At 37.5% G+C, this 20,309-nt stretch overlaps 1 protein-coding gene across 4 annotated transcripts in view; it reads right to left on the bottom strand.

The window, feature by feature from the left end:
* Nucleotides 1-7,020: 7,020 nt before the first annotated feature.
* The window catches only part of Vps13 (vacuolar protein sorting 13C), a 1,645,987-nt gene continuing 1,632,698 nt past the window's right edge, over nucleotides 7,021-20,309 (bottom strand). For all 4 annotated transcript variants that reach the window (XM_090373229.1, XM_090373247.1, XM_090373239.1 and 1 more), the window contains one exon: nucleotides 7,021-7,259. In XM_090373229.1, the coding sequence (XP_090229355.1) occupies nucleotides 7,212-7,259 (48 nt within the window). In that variant the 3' untranslated portion in view covers nucleotides 7,021-7,211. The remainder of the gene's footprint in view (nucleotides 7,260-20,309) is intronic.

Raw genomic sequence — 20,309 nt, 5'->3', positions numbered from 1 at the left:
GATGAGTACATGCATGTACTCATGATTAAGGTACATGATTAAGGATGCATGTAGGCTTGAATTTCCCTCTGAAAACACGCCATTTGATGAAAATTAATTTTAACCCAGCCATCTGCTCTCATCCTGATGTGACATCATATAGGGGCACCATTTCTTCAGGTAGCCTCGGGTGTTGAAATAGCTTGACATGGAACTGATGTGGCCTGTCAGTGGCACCCTTCTGATACCGATTCCCTTGGCACCTGCCCCAATGCCAAGGCATTTCTACGCTACTGCTTGCACCTTTTGACCACTATCTCTTCGGTCCACTGAAGGATGCACTCTGTGGAACCCATTTTGAGGATGATGACTGGCTCAGCTCAAGCACAGCGTTCGCAAAGCCCTCCGGAGCAAGAGTAAGGACTTTTGCAGGATTGGAATTGACTAACTCAGAGATGGTGGAAGTTTGTAGAAAATGATGGTGACTTTGTGGAAAAATAACAGTGTGCTTATTAATGATTGAGGATTAATTGATGTAAAAGGCATAGTTGTAGGAATTAAATTTTTTCAGGAAAACAATCGGAGGCATTACCTTCATATCGCTCCTCATATAATGAATAAAATGTTACAAAAATTACTTTGGAAAACTCAACTGACTTAAATCCACATTCATATATAGGATTAAGAATAATGCTAATATCCTGGACCCTCATGGAAAACACAACAGTTACAATTGCTAACTTTCAATAACTACAATTGCTAACCTTGTGGAAAAGGCCTAGATTTGAATCTTGTTAAAATAAGAGGAATATTTTATGGGCATTTTTTTTTATATTGTGGCTGGGATAATTAGACAATTAAACAATAATTAGAAAATGGATAATTCAACATTTTCCATCCAGAAAAAAGGTGCAACCAATTCGATTTTTCATCCAACTAAGCAGGCAAATAAATTATAGGATGCATGCAATTTACATGTGAAACACACATTAAACACATTCAGAGAAATGGGGGTGACATGAGTTGATGTTGTTCCCCTAGTTCCAGACATATTGTGGCCACTTTAGCATTAGCATTAGTAAAGGCATATGATGCAAGAAAGCAAGCTTATTCAGCATCAGCCAAAAAAAAAAAAAAAAAAAAAAAACGCACACCACTCCCATTTCACCCCTCCGTTCGCTCGAAATACCTGTCCAGTTGAGACTTAAATTTGTTTAGGCTATCAACTTCAACAACAAGTGATGGAAGTCGGTTCCACCAACCAACCACCCGCTGGCCAAAGGCAAATTTCCGCACATCTATCTGACATCCGTCCTTCCTCGATTTGAATTTATGCCCTCTGAGCTGATTATTCTGAGCAAGATGAAGAGTCCCATTGGCATTGAGCATGCTCAAACCATTCAAAGCCTTATACACCTCTATCAGATCACCTCACCAGTGCCTAGTCTCCAGACTGTAATTTGCAAAACTAAAGCCTTTCTTCGTAAGAGCAACCCTTTGTTCCATTCACTAATCTTGTTGCCCTTCTCTGTACCCATTCCAGCAACTCTACATCCTTCTTGAAATGAGGCCTCCAGACCTGTATACAGTACTCAAGATGTGGCCTAACCATTGCCTTATACAAGGGAATAATCACCTCCTTATCCCTGCTAGAAAAATTCCTGTATATCATTGACAAGACACCATGAGCTACTCTTGCAGCTCGTCTGCACTGCTCAGAGAACTTCATATCTGCCTGCACAATTACCCCCAGGTCCTTTTCATTCTCCACCACTGTCAGTGTAGTACAGCAGAGTTGATATGTTGCTCTAGAGTTACTGTTTCCCATATGTAGTACTTTACATTTGTCAATGTTAAACTTCATTTGCCACCTCTCAGCCCATCTGTTCAACCTTTCCAGATCCTGTTGCAGCAGCATAGCGTCAGTGGTGTCCTTAACAACCCTGCCAACCTTTGTATCATCTGCAAACTTGGACATTAAACTTGATATCCCATCATCAATATCATTCATAAACACCGAAAACAACAACGGACCCAACACTGAACCCTGAGGAACTCCACTAATAACATTAGTCCACGTTGAGCAGTGTCCATTGATTACCACTCTCTGTCTTCTGCCACTCAACCATCCCCTTATCCATAGCAGCAATTTGCCTCCAATGCCACACTGCTCCAATTTGTGCAGCAGTCTTCCAAGCGCAACAGTATTCAAAAGCCTTTCTAAGATCCAAATATATAATATCAAAGTTATTCCCTGCATCCAGTTCTTTTGTGACTACATCATAGTATCCAATCAAATTGGTCAGGCAAGACCTGCCCTTAACAAAACCATGCTGCGTCTGAGCTATAACTGAATTCTTGTCTAAATGATCCTGCAGTGCTTCTTTAACCAGTGCCTCCATTAATTTACCTGGAACAGAAGTAAAACTAACAGGTCTATAATTACTTGCGTCAGCCTTTGATCCTCCTTTGTGAATTGGGGTTACATTTGCACATCTCCAGTCTATGGGTACCTCCCCTGAGTTCAAAGAAGCTCTCATAATTATGGCTAGGGGTTTGCTTACTTCCTTTGCTGCCTCCTTTAATATAACTGGATAGATCCCATCCACCCCAGGTGCCTTTTTTGTGTTTATCCTCAACAATCTCTCCTCCACTTTCCTCTCAGTTATTACAAAATCATCCAGCTCACTGCCAATGTTTACTTTACCTACATCATTCTCCTTCCTGAATAACTCCTCATGCGTGAATGTAGATGCAAAATACTCGTTTAGATTGTTAGCCACCTGAGCAGGATCCTCAACTGTTGAACAATCAATATCCAGTGGACCAATCTGATTCATCCCTTTCCTTCTTGAGTTTAAATAGGTAAAGAACTCTTTTCTGTTTTTCTTTGCATCCTTTGCCAAGGATTTTTCGTAGTCTGCCTTTGCCTGCCTAATCTCCTTTGTGACTTGGTTACAGACCAACTTATATCTATCATAGGCTTCCATGTCACCCATTAATTTGTATGTATCCCATGCATTTTTCTTCTCTGCCACATGTCTCATTAGTTCATCTGACAACCATTTAGGCCTAAACCTTGAACAATATTTCTTAGTTGGTATGTAAATCCTGGTAGCCTCCAAGATTAGTTCCTTGAATGCTTCCCATTTTGAGTTTGCTGTTGGTAACATCATCAGTTGGTCCCAATGTATAGAATTTAAATACTGTCTCAGACCATCATAGTCGCCTTTACGAAAACAAAAACCCTTCCCTTTACCTCTGATGGTAGTTACCTCCTTGAGTAAATCCCACTTCAACACACTGTGATCACTACCACCTAGTGGTTCATTTATCTGCAGATTTTTAATGCATGAAGAATCACTACTGATAATCAGATCAAGAGTATTGCTCCCTCTTGTTGCCTCACGAACATGCTGATGTAGAAAACAATCATCCAATAAATCCGCAAAAGCCTTGCTAGTGTGCGAGTGACCAACCCACAAATTCCAGTCAATATCTGGGAAATTAAAATCCCCCATTATAAGACTCTCTGATTTACTGGCCCACTCTATTTCCCTGTATAATATCTTATTATACTCATCAGAGTCATTAGCCCTATAGCACACTCCTACTCTCAATTTTGATCTCCCAATGCTTATGTCACACCAAACTGACTCGACACTGCCCTGTCCATCGATGTCGACTGGCTTCACTTCCTTGGACTTTATGTGTTTCTTAACCAATAGCATAACCCCTCCTCCCCTCCTGTCCTGTCTATCCTTTCTATATACATTGTATTCCCCAAATTCCAGTTCCGCATCCCTTATATCTGTGTGACACCACGTCTCTGATATCCCAACAATATCTGCCTTTGATGTTTTGAGCAATACCTCAAATTCATCAATTTACACTGATATAATAGGAGTTGGATCTATCTTCCTAGAACTATGTAAATAAAGCACGCACTAAGTTTTAAAAAGTCATTTCTACTCCTTGTCACGATAGGCTGATGTCTCATATTTTAGTTACATGTGCAAGACTGATACTAATTATAGTAATTTTTTATGAAAAAAAAAAGAAGTATAATACACCTGGCTATAACTAGGACTGGGAACAACAACAACTCCTATAATTGTTGCTTCAGCTGAATAAGATTTGTCAAGTTAAAATATGATTAAAATTTTTATCATTCAATGATCAGCCAGGAATGGTTGACAGGGCTCTCAATACTATCTACAGAAAATGAGTTGTTAAAAAGGTATATAATTCTAAGTTTATTTTTTATTTTGATTATAATTTAAGAACCGTGGACTAATTCAAAATTTTTAACTGCTTCATCCTTGAATAAAGACATTATTTGCTATCTTGATAGCACAATGAAGAAGCAAAGAAGAAAGTTTCTGTGGTCAGTACTGGATTTGAAAATTATAAATTATTGATTCACTGTGATGTGTGGATAAATATTTTTTCAATTACAAAGGAAATTTACTTAGTAACTGGTAAAATATCACACCATACAAAGACTTCACAATCCTCTAGCAGTAAGGATATAAAAAAAAAAAAAAAAAACAGGTGAATTATTTATTTAGGGATAAAAGACAAAAAGTAGTTTAAAATGGTATACTTGAAAATTCTATTCTTTATTCTGACTATACTGAATAGTAAGAATAAATATTTTTAATAATGGCAGGTCTTATTACCAAAAAAAATTTACTCCCCAACTTCATTTCCAATGCTCGGTGATGCCACGTAAATGAAATCAAAGTTGAACTAGAAGCTTCATGATAAATTAACGCAGGAGCGGATGCATGTTGGACTTTGTATTAAAAACATGGAACTGTAAAGAATTTCTTATAACTATATGTTTCTAATTAAAAAATAATTAAGAGAATGGAAGTAAAAACTATACTGGAGGAAAATGGTAAATTTCACACTGAAATAATTCTATGAGAATAAGTTAGGGCAACAGCATCATTTCTACACACAGTAAACTAACCGAAGTTGTGCAGTGGTATCATTAAATTGCTATTGCACTAACTTATATGACAGTAAATTCTTCTTGAAGTCAGCCTTTTTAGCCCTAAATTCTATTTTCTAAGAGAAATTTAAATGAAGTTAAAAGGTAAATAAATGATTGACAATATTCTGCATGTTAAAGCTACTCTATACTAAACCATATTATAACCAAATAAATTAGTGATAATAAGCTCTAGCAGCACAGGGATGCAACAAAAGTAATTCTTCCAGAACAGAGCTCAGTCACCATATACACTGTACTGCCCACTCTCTAAATATCAAGTGCAACTCTTAATCAAGCTATAAGTCAGTGGTGCATGAAGCCTAGCCATCAAGTGGTTCTAGCAAAATTCCTCTTCTGCTGTTCTTAATATTTATGTTTCAAAGCTAATGAGGGGAATATATGATTGTGATAAAAAGTGCACTCCCCTTGGTTTTTTAATTTAAAAATTTTAAATCTGTAAAGGTAAAGAAATATAGGCTTCATAAAATTTATAACTCTATTCACTTTGTGAATAGAGTTGTAAACTATGACATGTGTAAACACTAATGAATTTCCATGATAAAGACATAGAAGATAATTTATTTTATCTATACCTCATTTATTCTGCAGCATTTCTGAACTACAGTCAGTATCAGATTTGTAATTAAAACATAAAACAAACAATCAGTTCACTTCAGTGGGTAAAAATTGAAAAAAAAAAAAAAAAAAAAAAAGTACAAAATTGTCCTGTAGGCAGTTCAAGCAATATAAGCTCTCCAGTGACATTTAAGCTAGAGCTAGCAGTAAGAAAATAAGTGGCAGTATTAAAAATCACTTTTTATTTCTACTTGTATAAGAGTAGGAAGGCATTTTTTTTTTCTTTTTTTTCTTTTCAGTGTTAAATATCAAGCAAATCGTGATTAAAATTTAAAGCCTTCAAAGGAGGCCAATTTTACAAAGAAAATTTCTGTAAACAGTAGAAATTGATAAATTTCATACTGAAAGCTAAACTGGCTATATATATATATATATATTATGACAGCAAAACTTTTCACTTGCTGCATATCTTTAAAAAAATAATGGCACCTAGTACTTTGCATCCTAATTCACAACATATATTATATGAATATAATTATTAACCACATGTTTAACAAGAGAGTTCCAGAAAACACTTTTCCAAACTTTGTGGTTATGTACAACAAAATTATTAACAGGAATAACAGGAACGGAATAGCTATATTTGCAACTATTGCAATTTTAACAGCATATCTCTCTATACATAACTTTAATTTTAACTGTCCTACTATACACTCCAATACTTTATACCGCATTTTATAATTAATAAGAACATTAAATATCCAACAGCTAAAGTATTTTTTATAGCAGCAACAGTATATAAATAGATTGCTTTATTAATCAAATAAAAATAAAATTTTCACAATTAAGTAAAACATGAAGTAAAAGAGACAGTTTAGTTACCCTGCTAAATAATATGGATCAAATGTAACATTAAGTACAGACATGAAAATTATATACATTTTACATACTGTCCTTAATCCAATTGGCTGTAATAAGACTTTTAATTAATAAATTTAGAGTACTGAAAGTTCATTATCATAAATGTGCTAAATTGCCAAATTGATACTTCTTTCTAATTTATGGAAAATATAAGAAAAAGAAATATTAGACTACATTTTATTTTACAGCAGAAAAAAAATTAACACATTGTGATGTCTTCAGACACACAAATTAAACAATATGTACAAAAAGCCTATAAAAGCTTCTGTTTTTTTTTAATCTTTAAAGACGACAAATCATACTGCTATGCACTTCGAAAGTACATTATATAAAAATCAGTACAAGCTAATTAAATTTTTTTTCATTGATTGTTTATTATAACGGCAGAAATCTGACCATATCTTCACCAGCAAAGAATGAGGAGAGTTGCACAATGTAAAAAATTCCATTATAAACAAATATATGCATTCTTGACTTTTTTTTTTTTTTTTTTTTTTTTATAAACAGTCTTCATGGTGTAGTTTTTCCTTATCACATAAATAAACATCACAGCTAGAAATTGTCATCAAGATTTGTATAGAATGATTATGCAAACTAATGTATGAAAATAAAATTTTCCAGCAGTGGACAAAATGATGCCAGAAATCTTTATACACAGGTACTGAAATGATGATTATAAAACATGTGCAAATATTTCCTAATGTACTCAATTACTGCTCCAGTAATGTACATTTTAAGGAGAGAAGTCTTTCATCACTTCTTCCATTTTTGAAATGATCCACTGCAAAAAAAAAGTAAGATTTTTAAAATATTGAAGTGTTTTGATTTTAAACTTCAATTGCTATTAACTAAAATAACTAAGTTTAATAAATTCGGCAAATCAAAACAGTAATGATTAACCAAGTTTAATGCTACACATGTAGTGTAAAGGCATCGTTTTAATCATATCTCATATTGTGGCTACCTTCACAACGAGATTATTATTATTATTAATATTAGCTACATGGTATTAACTTTGCAACTGTGATGGCATGTTTGCATTACAGTCAGTTCTGCTATAATGCAATTTTTGCATTGGCTCACGTGCGATTTCATCTGCGAGTAACACCAGACGTAAAACCCGGCACCAAGCTGAACGTAGTGACCTGCACAGAAATACATACAAGTTTACGAAGCTTAAAAAATGTGAAATGTGTGAGAGCTATATTTCCCATTTACTGTAACTGTACTGGTCGGAGACACTTGTCATTCGCTGTATTCATAAGATTTTTTGTTCAAACAGAAATTTCGTGAGATGGGAGCACATTTCTGGAGGACACTACCATAAAACAATTTGCAGTTCTAGGTTTATTGGGCTTTTCTGTTAGCGCAGTATAATTATAAATGGGTAGTAAACTCGAGTTTACTGCATTTGCAATAATAGCTAGAATTCTGTGGGTTTTCGTGTTATGGTGAGATGTGTTTCCCTTTCCTCTTCAATCATATAAAAAACATAAATAAATTTTCAGAATCTTCTCTTTTGTTCATGTCGTGTTTGTCATTATTGATCGCTTATCTTTTTTTATTGTTTTAAATTTTAGAATCAAAAAAAAAAAAAAAAAGTCAGTGAACAGAAATATCAATTAGTATGTATATTTCAGTAATAATTAAGCTACGTACATAAGCATACATAGTCTCTGACCAATACAACTAAATGGGAATATAGCTCTCAGACATTTGAAGTTTCACATGTTTACATGTGAAACTTCAAATAACTGTATGAGGTGATAAGAGTGTTTCCACCTTAAAGGCAGAAACACACTACATATTCTCACCTTACACACACGAGCCTCATGTATCCCTTACCTCAGTTCACCTGCGTATGTTATCCTGCATTTGTTAACTTTTCTTTATAAAAAGTATATTCGTACAGCATCTGACATGAGTAAGCGTCCTGGTTCCAAGAAGCCAAGCAGTGAGTGCAAAAGGAAAGCATTAAGTATAGAAGAGACACTTGAAATAATTAAATGTTTTGAAAAAAAATGAGAGCAACAGGCTTAAGTGAATGCACATTGCGCACCATCAGAGACAATTTCAAGAAAATAAAAGCATGTGTATAGTTGGAACAACTTCAAATGCCGCAAAGTCGATTAGAACAAGGCCTAAAGAAATGGAAAGACTGCTAAGCATATGGATTGAAGACCAAACCAAAAAAAAAAAAAAAAACCGCAAGCTTTCTCACAGTGAAAGAGAAAGCATTAACTATATATGAAACCTTACAAATAAATCATCAAATCCTGCAGAAGTGGCTCCTTTTAATGCTATTAGTGGCTTCAAACACAACTACTCTTTTCACAACGTTAAGCTGTTGAAACTGCAAAGGCATATCCACCTGTGGTACAGAAAATAATTGAAGGCGGCGCTACATATTGGAGCATATTTTCAATCTGGATGAAACAGGCCTCTATTGGGAATGTATGCCATCAAGGACCTACATCTCTAAGGCAGAAGCACATGACTCAGGATTTAAAGCTGCAAAAGATTGCTTAACTGTGATGTTCGCTGTAAACGCCAGCGGAGACTTGAAGTTAAAACCAGTAGTGGTTTATTACTCTGACAAACCGCAAGCTTTAAAACGAATTGTGAAATCCAGCCTTGGTGTAAGGTGTACACTACAGGTCTAGCAAGAAAGGTTGGATGACTGGGCAAATATTCACTGATATTTTAGTTGAAGCTTAACTCTAACGTTTTCAAGAATTATTGCAAGAATAACTTACAGCGGAGGGCAAAGAAACTGCATCACCTTAAATAAAAGTAACATTTGTAATGAAACGTATAAGATACTGTTTGATTACAGTCATTTTGTTTCTTGCAAAGCAAAGGCATTGCATCAGATAATGCGTCTATTGCATCAGAATGTAATTGCAAGGTATTGCATCAGCCGTTTTATAAATAGTGTTGGAAAGGTATACCCGCTCATTAGTATCCTGTTTTGCAGAGATGTAAGCATGGCTCCATATGATCAGTTGACACCAAGGAAAAAAAGTACAGCTGTTGCTCTGTCCCAGGAAGGGCATTCTACACATGCTATCGCTGATAAAATAGGCTGCCACCAGTATCCCAGGTGCTGAAATTACAGCATGACACTAGCGATGTGAAGAGAAGACCTGAGGCTGTAAGAGAGAGTGACTACGCCTTTCCAAGATTGACATTTGAAATGGTTATGCCTTCGTAATCACCATGCTAGTGTTCCTGATCTAAAATTGGACTTTGAGATGACCTCTGGTGTGCATGAACTATTCAAAGACTACTTTTGGAATGTGGTCTGTATGCTTATCGGCCCAAGAAGAAGCCTTTGTTGACTCAACAAAAGAGGAAGAAGCGACTTGCTTGGGCTAAAATGCATGTTTCATGGACAAAAGAGCAATGGGACACTCATCTTTTCTGACGAATTGAAATTCAACCTGCATGGCTCAGTTGGGAAGCAATATGTCAGATGACGAAAACTGGAGGCATACCATCCTGACTGCATAGCAACAACTGTAAAGTTCCCCACTGGTCAGATGGTCTGGAGAGGCATAACAAGCAAAGAGGTGGGGTTAATTAAGTTTATTAACGAAACGGTGAATGCAGAAACCTACACTGCTACCTTGCAGTGCCTAACCGTTATTAGGGATCGCCACACAGATGTCGAAAACTGAACTTTTCAACAGGACTCAGCACCTTGCCACACAGCAAAATTGGTAAATTTTATGCTATTTAGATTTAATGATAATTTTGTCTTCTTGTCTCACAAGGCTTAAAACATACATACACTGATGTTTTCCCCCATTTTTCTCCCTTAAGGTGCCGTCATGCATGAAAAATGCTGGCATTACAGTGTTGGACTGGCCCGGCACAGTCCAGATTTGAACTCTATTGAAAATTGTTGGTAAATAATGTCATTTAAAATTGCTCAGAAGAAGCCAACAAGTAAGATTCAGCTGCAGAAGAGCATTGTAAGGGTGTGGTACCATGAAATTGGGCAACCATATATCCAGAGGTTGATAAACTCTATGCCAAATCATTGCAAGGCTGTAATTGCAGCTCGAGGAGGAACAACAAAATATTGAGGACTTATTTTGCTGATTTACAGTACATAATACTATTACGTTAACTTGCCATTTCAGTTTGTACACGTAAATGCAATAAAATGTATGTTTGGTTGTTGTGATTGCCATTTGCATGATTTATCATATTTCTATTAATTATGCATTTTACCCTTTGGGAAGATATCTATGGCAATTAGGTATATCAGGTGGAGTCTTTTTATTGGATTTCGTTCACAAAAATATACTTAGGTGTGCAAATGTATCACCAATTAACAAAGGTGGTTCAAAGGTGACACAAGTAACAGCAGACCCGTTAGTTTAACTTGCATTCTGGGGAAAAATAATGGAATCACTGGTTAAAGAAGCACTGCAGGATCATCTAGACAAGACTGCAGTAATAATTAAGACCAATATGATGAGGTCACAAAGGATCTGAATGCCAAAAATAATTTTGATATCATATACTTGGATTTCAGGAAAGCTTTTGATAGTGTTGCACATGGGAAGAATGCTCTATAAATTGGAGAGGTATGGCATTAAGGGTAAGTTGCTACAAAGGATAAAGGGATGGGTGAGTGGGAGACGACAGACAGCAGTAATCAATGGACATTGCTCTTCGTGGACAAACGTTATTAGAGGAGTACCCCAGGGTTCGGTGTTAAGCCCATTGTTGTTTTGAATATTTATCAATGATATTGATGAAGGTATATCAGGTTTAATGTCCAAGTTTGCAGATGATACAAAGCTTGGCAGGGTTGTTAACGACAGTAAACACAGTATGCTATTCCAGCTGGATCTGGATTAAATTGGGCAAATGGGCTGAGAAGTGGCAACTGAAGTTTAACATTAACAAATGCAAAGTACTGCATATGGGTAGCAATAACCGAAGAGAAACGTACCAACTGTGTGGTACTACACTCAGGGAAGTGGAAAGTGAAAAGGCCTGGGGTTATTGTGCAGTGAAATATAAAGTTACTATAGGAATATATAGTAACTGGATGCAAAGAATAATTTTGAGATCACTGAGCAGTGCAGATGGGCTGCCAGGGCAGGTCATGAAGTCTTGTCAATGATATATAGGAATTTTGCTAGCAGGAACAGGGAGATGATTATCCTGTTATACAAGGCAATTGTCAGGCTACACCTAGAGTGCTGTGTACAGGTCTGGAGGCCTCATTTTAGGAAGGATGTAGATTTGCTAGAACGAGTACAAAGAAGGGCAACAAGATTGGTGAGGGGAACAAAGGGGTGCTCTTACCAAGAAAGGCTTCAGTTCTGCAAACTGCAGTGCCTGGAGATTAGACACCTGCGAGGTGATCTGACTGAGGTGTATAAGGCCTCGAATGGGTTGAGCAAGTTGAATACTAATGGGATTCTTCCTCTTGCTTAGATTAAGAGCCTGAGGCGGCACAGTATCAAATTGAGGAAAGATGGTTGTAGAATAGATGTGCAGAAATTTGTCTTTAGCCAGTGGGTAGTTGATTGGTGGAACAGACTTCCATCTTTTGTTGTGGAAGCTGATAGCCTAAATAAATTTAAGGCTGAGCTGGACAGGCATTTGGAATGAATTTCAGGGTGAAATGGAGGATTTTTTTTTTTTTTTTTTTTGCTGATGCTGCATAAGCTTGCTTTCTTGCATCGTATGCCTCTACTAATGCTAATGCAGGATCATCTAGACAAGACTTCAGTTATAGCTTGGATACAGAATGGGTTTGTTACGGGGAAGTCTTGTCTGACCAATTTGATTGGATACTAGGTTGTAGTAACTGGATGCAAAGAATAATTTTGAGATCATATATTTGAATTTTATAAATGCATTTGATACTGTTGTACATGGAAGACTGCTGCACAAATTGGAGCAGTGTGGCATTGGAGGCAAATTGCTGCTATGGATAAAGGGATGGTTGAGTGGGAGAAGACAGAGAGTGGTAATCAATGGACACTGCTCTTAATGGACTAATGTTATTATTATTATTATTATTAGCCATATGGTGCAAGGAAGCCTGAGGCTTATGCTGCACCAGGCAAAAAAAAAAAAAAAAAATCCCTATTACCCTGAGAGACAGAGAAGTAGAAAGGAAGTGAGCCCCTAGTGAAGTCCCCCAGGGTTCAGTGTTGGGTCTATTGTTGTTTTCTGTATTCATTAAGGATACTGATGATGATATAGTAGGCTTAATATCCAAGTTTGCAGATGATATAAAGGTCAGCAGGGTTGTTATGACACTAATGACAGTATGCTGCTGCAACAGGATATAGAAAAATTGAGCAGATGGGCTGAGAGGTGACAACTGAAGTTTAATATTGACAAATATAAAGTACTGCATATGGGAAGCAGTAATCCCAGAGCAACATATCAACTGTGTGGTACTACACTGACAGTGGTAGGGAGTGAAAAGGATCTGGAGGTAATTGTGCAGGCAGATATGAAATTTTCTGAGCAGTGCAGATGGTCTGCAAGAGTAGCTCATGGTGTCTTGTCAATGATATACAGGAATTTTTCTAGCAGGGATAAGGAGGTGATTATCCTCTTGTATAAGGCAATGGTCAGGCCAAACCTTGAGTACTGTATAGAGGTCTGGAGGCCTCATTTCAAGAAAGATGTAGAGCTGCTGGAATGAGTACAGAGAAGGGCAACAGAGAAGTACAGAGAAGGGAATGAGTACAGAGAAGTGAATGGAACAAAGGGTTGCTCTTACGAAGAAAGGCTTAAGTTTTGCAAATTAGTGTCTGGAGACTAGGCACCTGCAAGGTGAACTGATTTAAGTGTATAAAGCCTTGAATGGTTTGAGCATGCTCAATGCTGATGGGATTCTTCCTCTTGTTCAGAATAATCACCAGATTATTCTGAATAGATTCAAACTGAGGAAAGACAGTTGTAGGATAGATGTGCGGAAGTTTGACTTTAGCCAGTGGGTGGTTGATTTCTGGAACAAACTTCCATCTGTCGTTGTAGAAGTTGATAGCTTAAATAGATTGAAGGCAGAACTAGACAAACATTTGGAGCGAGTGGAAGGGTAAATGAGAAGGGTGCGTGTGTTTTTTTTTGGTTGATGCTATATAAGCCATAGGCTTCCTTTCACTATGTGGCCATTACTAATACTATCTTATAGGCTTTTTCAGTTTGGATTCTTGGATGAGGTACCTGCAGTTTGAGGAACTTGTTATGTTAGTTTGCAATCAATATCTTGATTTAAGAATGAATTTGGAGTTGTCTTTTTTTTTTTTTTTTTTTGGTAGTTGTTGGCGCTTAGGCTTCTGTGGCCATAATGCACCGCCCAAGGTTTTTGCAGTACTTTGATCCAAGCCCAAGGCGGGATTCGAACCCGCGACCTTTGGGTTGTTAGGCAGGCACTTTACCCACCTGGCTAGCCCGATCGGCTTGGAGTTGTCTGTAGGCACTCTGGTGAGGGAGAGACTCGGATCATGTTGAAGGATAGGCAGCTATTTACTTATTTTAATAATTATGTTACAGCAGTTTTTTGAAGATGTACTGTAATTCTCATATGTAGTAGAGGTAACTCTTCTCACTAAGATTGATGAAAGTAAAATCTTTAAGATCTGATTTTACTTATAAGAGGCTAAGTGGCTCAAACAGTTATTCATTTAATTTATGTGTTATATTAACATTTTTATATTAACCAAAATTGAACTTGAAGGTCTGTAATTAGTAATGCTCTGTAATGTTTTGACCATAACCACGGATAGGCTTTGGCCTAGGTGTGGGTTTCGTAAAGTAGTCTTAAATAAAAAAAAATCCTTTGTAAATAGTGTAAATATTTTCTTGTAGATATTATAATTTTCCTGTTTAGAAGTGTTGTCCTTTCAACCACATTTTTCAATGTACTTTTATTTTTGCATTACTATTCCAGGGGCTCACATCTGGTGAGTATGGGCTTGGCACACTCAGGGTCCTGAGTGGATATCATCATTCTTCTCTTTCTTGGTGATTTCCTTCTACTTCTGACTCTCTCTCTCTCTCTCTCTCTCTTAGGGTAACTCAGAAATTTTTTTTTTGGCTGGTGCAGCATAAGCCTCAGGCTTCCTTGCATCATATAGATGATAATAATAATAATAATAATAATAATAATGCCACCTGGCTTCAGAAATAATCCAACACATCACAGCAGGATGCAAGATCCTGATCACCCAGACTGGTACACTCGTAGACACGACCAGGTAGCAAGGAAATACCAGTTGATCGAAGATTGTTGTTGTTGGAGGTTTTACGGTGCAACAGCAGTTAAAGGCCATTATGTGCCAAACAATGGTAGGAGATAACAGGCATTATTAAAAGTGAGATATGTGCATTATATGAGATTTAAGCATTATATTCTGTCATAGCATTTTATCCTTTTTAGGAAAGTGAAAACTGCATCAATATCAGATCTGTTGTCTAATATTTGTTGCAAAGTAGTTGTGATTTGTGCTGTATGGTTTGATAAGAAGGTGGTTTGCTGCACTCCATTATAGAGAGGACAGTCAACTATGATGTGCTGGACTGTGATTTGAGCATGGAAGTTCAGACAAGAAGGCAGGTCTGAGGAAGAAAGAAGATAAAAGTGATTAAGGTGTGTAGGTCCTATTCGTTATCTTGAAAGTGTGACTTCTTCCTTTCGGTTCGAGCGGAAACTAGATGGCTAAGACTGCAGTTGTGGTTTAATCTGAAGGAGTTTGTTGCCTTCTTGGTTTTGCCAGATGGTTTGCCAGTAATTCATACTTCACTTTATTATAAGACTTTTATAGTTGGTGAAAGGAATTTTGAAAGAGTCATCAATTGGTTGCACAGTAGATTTGGCTGCATGGTTGGCACTCTCATTGCCAGGTACGCCAACATGGCTAGCGACCCAAGAAAATTTTACTACTTTCGTGTTCTTAGCTAGAAGAGCCAGCAAGTTTTGAATATTACCAAGTAGGTAGCTATGATGCTTTCTTGGTTGCTGTAAAGCGGGAAGGGCACTGAGAGAGTCGATAAAAATAATACTAATAGTAAACTGGTACAATTTTATAGTTTCTAGGGCCATTTGTATGGCATGTAGTTCAGCAGTAAAGATACTGCATTCTAAAGGTAACTGACTAGAGATTATGGATGATGGAAGAACAGCAGCAGCAGCACCGACATGGTGGTCAGTTTTGGAGCCTTCTGTGTATATCCTGGTATAAGATTTATATTTCTCAAATAGAGATTTATGAAGCTGATTTATATTCTGTGGAGAAAGAGTAGTCTTCCCCCATTCTTGAAGGGACAGATCACAGGTAGCAGGAAAAAAAGCCCACAGAGGAGTAGTGAAACTAGTGGTGGCTATTTTAGAAAGGTCAAGCTGCCAATTATCAAGTAGTGAGCAAAGACGTATGCCAGCAGATCGATTTATTGATGGATAAATGGCATACAAGTTCTCCCAATCTGGTGTAAATAGATGTTTCCACGATGGATGCAGGGGTCGGCTTTTTATTTTTACATTATAATTTAGCAGTAAAATTTGTCTTCATAGAGAGAGTGGGGACCGTGAGCTTCAGCGTACAGGCTCTGCACAGGAGATGTGTGGTAGGCTCCAAGAGCAACACACAGGCCACTGTGGTGAATAGGGTCCAAAGACTTCAAAATGTTAGGTCTAGCAGAGTTGTAAACTGGTGATCCATAGTCTAACCTTGATCTTACAATAGCATGATATAAATGAAGGAGTGTATGATGGTCAGCACCCCATGATGTAGCTCATAATACTCTCAAAATGTTTAATTTCTTGAAACAGGTGGTTCTAAGTTTTTTAATATGGTCAAGAAAGGTAAATTTTTTATCTAAAGTTAACCCAAGGAATCGAGTGGTAGGCACAACAGGTATATCGTGGTTCCCCAGCTTTAGAAGTGGGTCAGGGTGGAGATTACATCTTCTACAGAAATGAACTGCAACAGTTTTTTCAGGTGATATGCGAAAACCGTCATTCGCAGCCCACATTGTAATCTTATTAAGAAGTCCTTGCAGTTGTCTCTCAATCATTCTCATGTTCCGGGAGTGACAAGATATACTAAAATCATCTGCATATAAAGTAGTAAATACAGTGGCTGCAATGACCTTAGTAATTGAGTTGATTTTTATAATGAATAGAGTGGCATTTAAACTGAGCCCCGTGGAACACCTTCTTCTTGGATGAATTTTTTGGGGAGAGAGTGGATAGAATGCAGACCTGAAAGGATCGCTGCTTCAAAAAGTTCTATATAAACCTTGGCATATTACCCCTGAAGCCTAATGTATATAGATCACGGAGAATTCCATATCGCCAAGCTGTGTCAAAAGCTTTCTCAACATCTAAATAAACAGAGTCAAATGTTCCTTCCTTAAGAAGGCATTGCAAATCTGGTTTTCCATTTGTACAAGAGGACTAAAGTTGATCTACCTATATGAAATCCACATTGCGATGAATTGATAAGGTTGTATTTGCTCAGCACCCAGGTAAGACAAGAGTTTACCTTTTTTTCCATTATTTTGCCCATACAGCTGTGAGGGCAATAGGTTGATAGTGACATGGGTTCATTGAGTCCTTGCCAGGTTTTAATAATGCTATGACATACGAGTGTCGCCAGGTATCAGGGAAAGTATTTTCTGTGAAAACCCAGTTATATAGCTGGAGTAAGACATAAGCGACTTTTCGCTCAGCTCTTTTAATCTGAAATAGTGAATTCCGTCAGGTCCAGCAGCACTAGGTTTTGAGCTGCTAAGAGCAAGCTGTAGTTCAATTATGGTAAAGGGATAATTGTACATCTTGTGGTGGTCTGTGTTAAAATTTAGGGTCTGCTTTTCAGCAAGGGACTTTAATTTCTGAAAGTTTGGTGAGTATGAGGATATGGCAAAGGTTTGAGCAAAGGATCCTCCGAGAGTGTTAGCTTTGTCTTCAGGTAGTGAAACATCATTCCTGTTTACATTCAGTATTGACAGATGCAAAGGAGGATATTTATTATACATTTTTCTAATATTTTTCCAGATGGTTTGTGTTTTGGTGGACCGCGTAATAATTGAAGCAAAGTGTTTCCATAACTCTCTTTTACTTGCATGCTGAATGCGTCTACCATTGGTTCTGGCTTTCTTAAAGTGCACTAGATTAGCAGCATTAGGGATTTTGCAAAATTTATTCCAGGTTTTTGATCTTATTCTGTGACTTGTGGACACTTTTGGTATTGTTGCTTTGGTGGCCAGCAATATTTGTTTTGTTACATAATCAACAGCATTATTTACCGACAAATTTGAAACAGCTGTTTTTTGTAGGATTGCTAGCTGCCTATATACTGCCTATATTTTATATAGGCAGCTAGCAATTTTGACATGACAAGGTGGTGAATTTGACAAGGTGGTGAATTTGATTCTATATGACAGACTATTGGATAGTGGTCACTACCCAGTAGATTATCATGAACAGACCAGTCAAACAGCAGAAAAAAGGGCTGGTGAGCAAATGGAGAGGTCAATTGCTAAGCTTGACCCAAAAGGTAGATGAAAATAAGTGGGTAAACCAGTATTCAGTAGTGTCAGATTAAATTTATCTAGAAGTTTTTCTAGTATTTTTCCTCATTTATTGGGTATTCTATCACCCTATAGAGGATTATGTGCATTAAAATTTCCCATGATGCAAAAGGGGGGAAGGAAACTGAGATACAACAGTTTCAAGATCAGTGTAAGAAATGTCTTGGTTAGAAGGAAGATATAAGGAGACAATGGTAAAAAAAAAAAAAAAATGAAAGGATATTCGAGCAGCTACTGCTTCTAGATTTGTTTGTAACATTAATGGTCGGGAAGGGATATTGGAGCTGACTACAAGTGCAGCCCCCTCCATGGTCCGAACTGTTTACATGAGAAACTTGATCTGTTCTGTAGATAACATGATGTTTAATTGAGGTAGTAACAGAAGCTGTTAGGTTAGTTTCTTGGAGGCAAAAGGTAACTGAGTTATACTGGAGAAGGAGATCCCGAATGTCATCAAGGTTGCTGCGAAAGCCTCTACAATTCCATTGAAGAAAACTGGGCATTATTTGGGTGAAGTGTGGTCCTCAGTTTCTGTCTGAGGGGCTGTTGGCTTATGCTGACCAGATTTTCTTTTCTGGAAGTACGGTCTTTCTGTTTCCATCTCTTCTTCTGGGAAGAGGTCAAGAACTGATTTTTCGTGATTAGTGTTTCCTTCCATTTCTATTGAACCAGTTTTAGTAGTATCATCACTTTTTGAGTACACTGGGTTATTAGTAGTATGTGGAAGAGTAATTGGTGTGCTAACAACCTTGTTTGTCTTACATGGTTTATTAGAAACGGCACAGCTTCCAAAATTGACCGAGCCCAATCTGATATTGATCTGTTTGGGGGAAACGTTACCTCAGTTGGCTTTTGGACTACTTCAGTGAAGCTGGGTCGTGTGTTAAATTGCACCTGTACGGATTTTTCAGCTTCTTGGTACGAGATGTTTTTTTTTGGCTTTGACCCGTTGAATGTTTTTTTTCCTTTTTCCATAGAGGCAATCTCTGGAGTAGGCAGTATGTGGGCCATTACAATTTGAGCATTTGTGCTGCTCTGCTTTGCAGTCAGAGTGATTGTGTTCGGGGAGCGCCGCAATTTGCATGTGTGGTTAAATCACTACACACGTTTTGGGAATGCCCAAATTTTTGGCATTTAAAACAGCGTGTTGGGTTAGGAATGTACAATTTTATCTGACAATTAGCATTAGCATTAGTAGACGCATATGATGCAAGAAACCAAGCTTATTCAGCATCAGTCAAAAAAAAAAAAAAAAAAAAAACAACCACTACTCCCATTTCACCCCTCCGTTCGCTCGAAATACCTGTCCAGTTGAGACTTAAATTTGTTTAGGCTATCAACTTCAACAACAAGTGATGGAAGTCTATTCCACAAATCAACTGCCCGCTGGATAAAGGCAAATTTCCGCACATCTATCCGACATCCGTCCTTCCTCAATTTGAATTTATGCCCTCTCAGGTGATTATTCTGAGCAAGAGGAAGAATCCCATCGGCATTGAGCATGCTCAAGCCATTCAAGGCTTTATACACCTCTATCAGATCACCTCACCGATGCCTAGTCTCAAGGCTCTGTAATTTGCAAAACTTAAGCCTTTCTTCGTAAGAGCAACCCTTTGTTCCATTCACTAATCTTGTTGCCCTTCTCTGTACCCGTTCCAGCAGCTCTACATTCTTCTTGAAATGGGACCTCCAGACCTGTATACAGTACTCAAAGTGTGGCCTGACCAATGCCTTATACAAGGGAATAATCACATCCCTGTCCCTGCTAGAAAAATTCCTGTATATCATTGACAAGACACCATGAGCTACTCTTGCAGCTCGTCTGCACTGCTCAGAGAACTTCATATCTGCCTGCACAATTACCCCCAGGTCCTTTTCATTCTCTACCACTGTCAGTGTAGTACCACAGAGTTGATACGTTGCTCTGGGGTTACTGTTTCCCATATGTAGTACTTTACATTTGTCAATGTTAAACTTCATTTGCCACCTCTCAGCCCATCTGCTCAACCTTTCCAGATCCTGTTGCAGAAGCATAGTATCAGTAGTGTCCTTAACAACCCTGCCAACCTTGGTATCGTCTGCAAACTTGGACATTAAGCCTGATACACCATCATCAATATCATTTATAAATACAGAAAACAACAATGGACCCAACACTGAACCCTGAGGAACTCCACTAATAACATTAGTCCACGTTGAGCAGTGTCCACTGATTACCACTCTCTGTCTTCTGCCACTCAACCATCCCTTT

This window comes from Mastigoproctus giganteus, chromosome 1 (genome assembly GCF_048544385.1).
Source record: "Mastigoproctus giganteus isolate SK-2022 chromosome 1, ASM4854438v1, whole genome shotgun sequence".
NCBI classification, from domain to species: domain Eukaryota; kingdom Metazoa; phylum Arthropoda; class Arachnida; order Uropygi; family Thelyphonidae; genus Mastigoproctus; species Mastigoproctus giganteus.
This window is presented reverse-complemented; position numbering and strand designations above follow the sequence as displayed.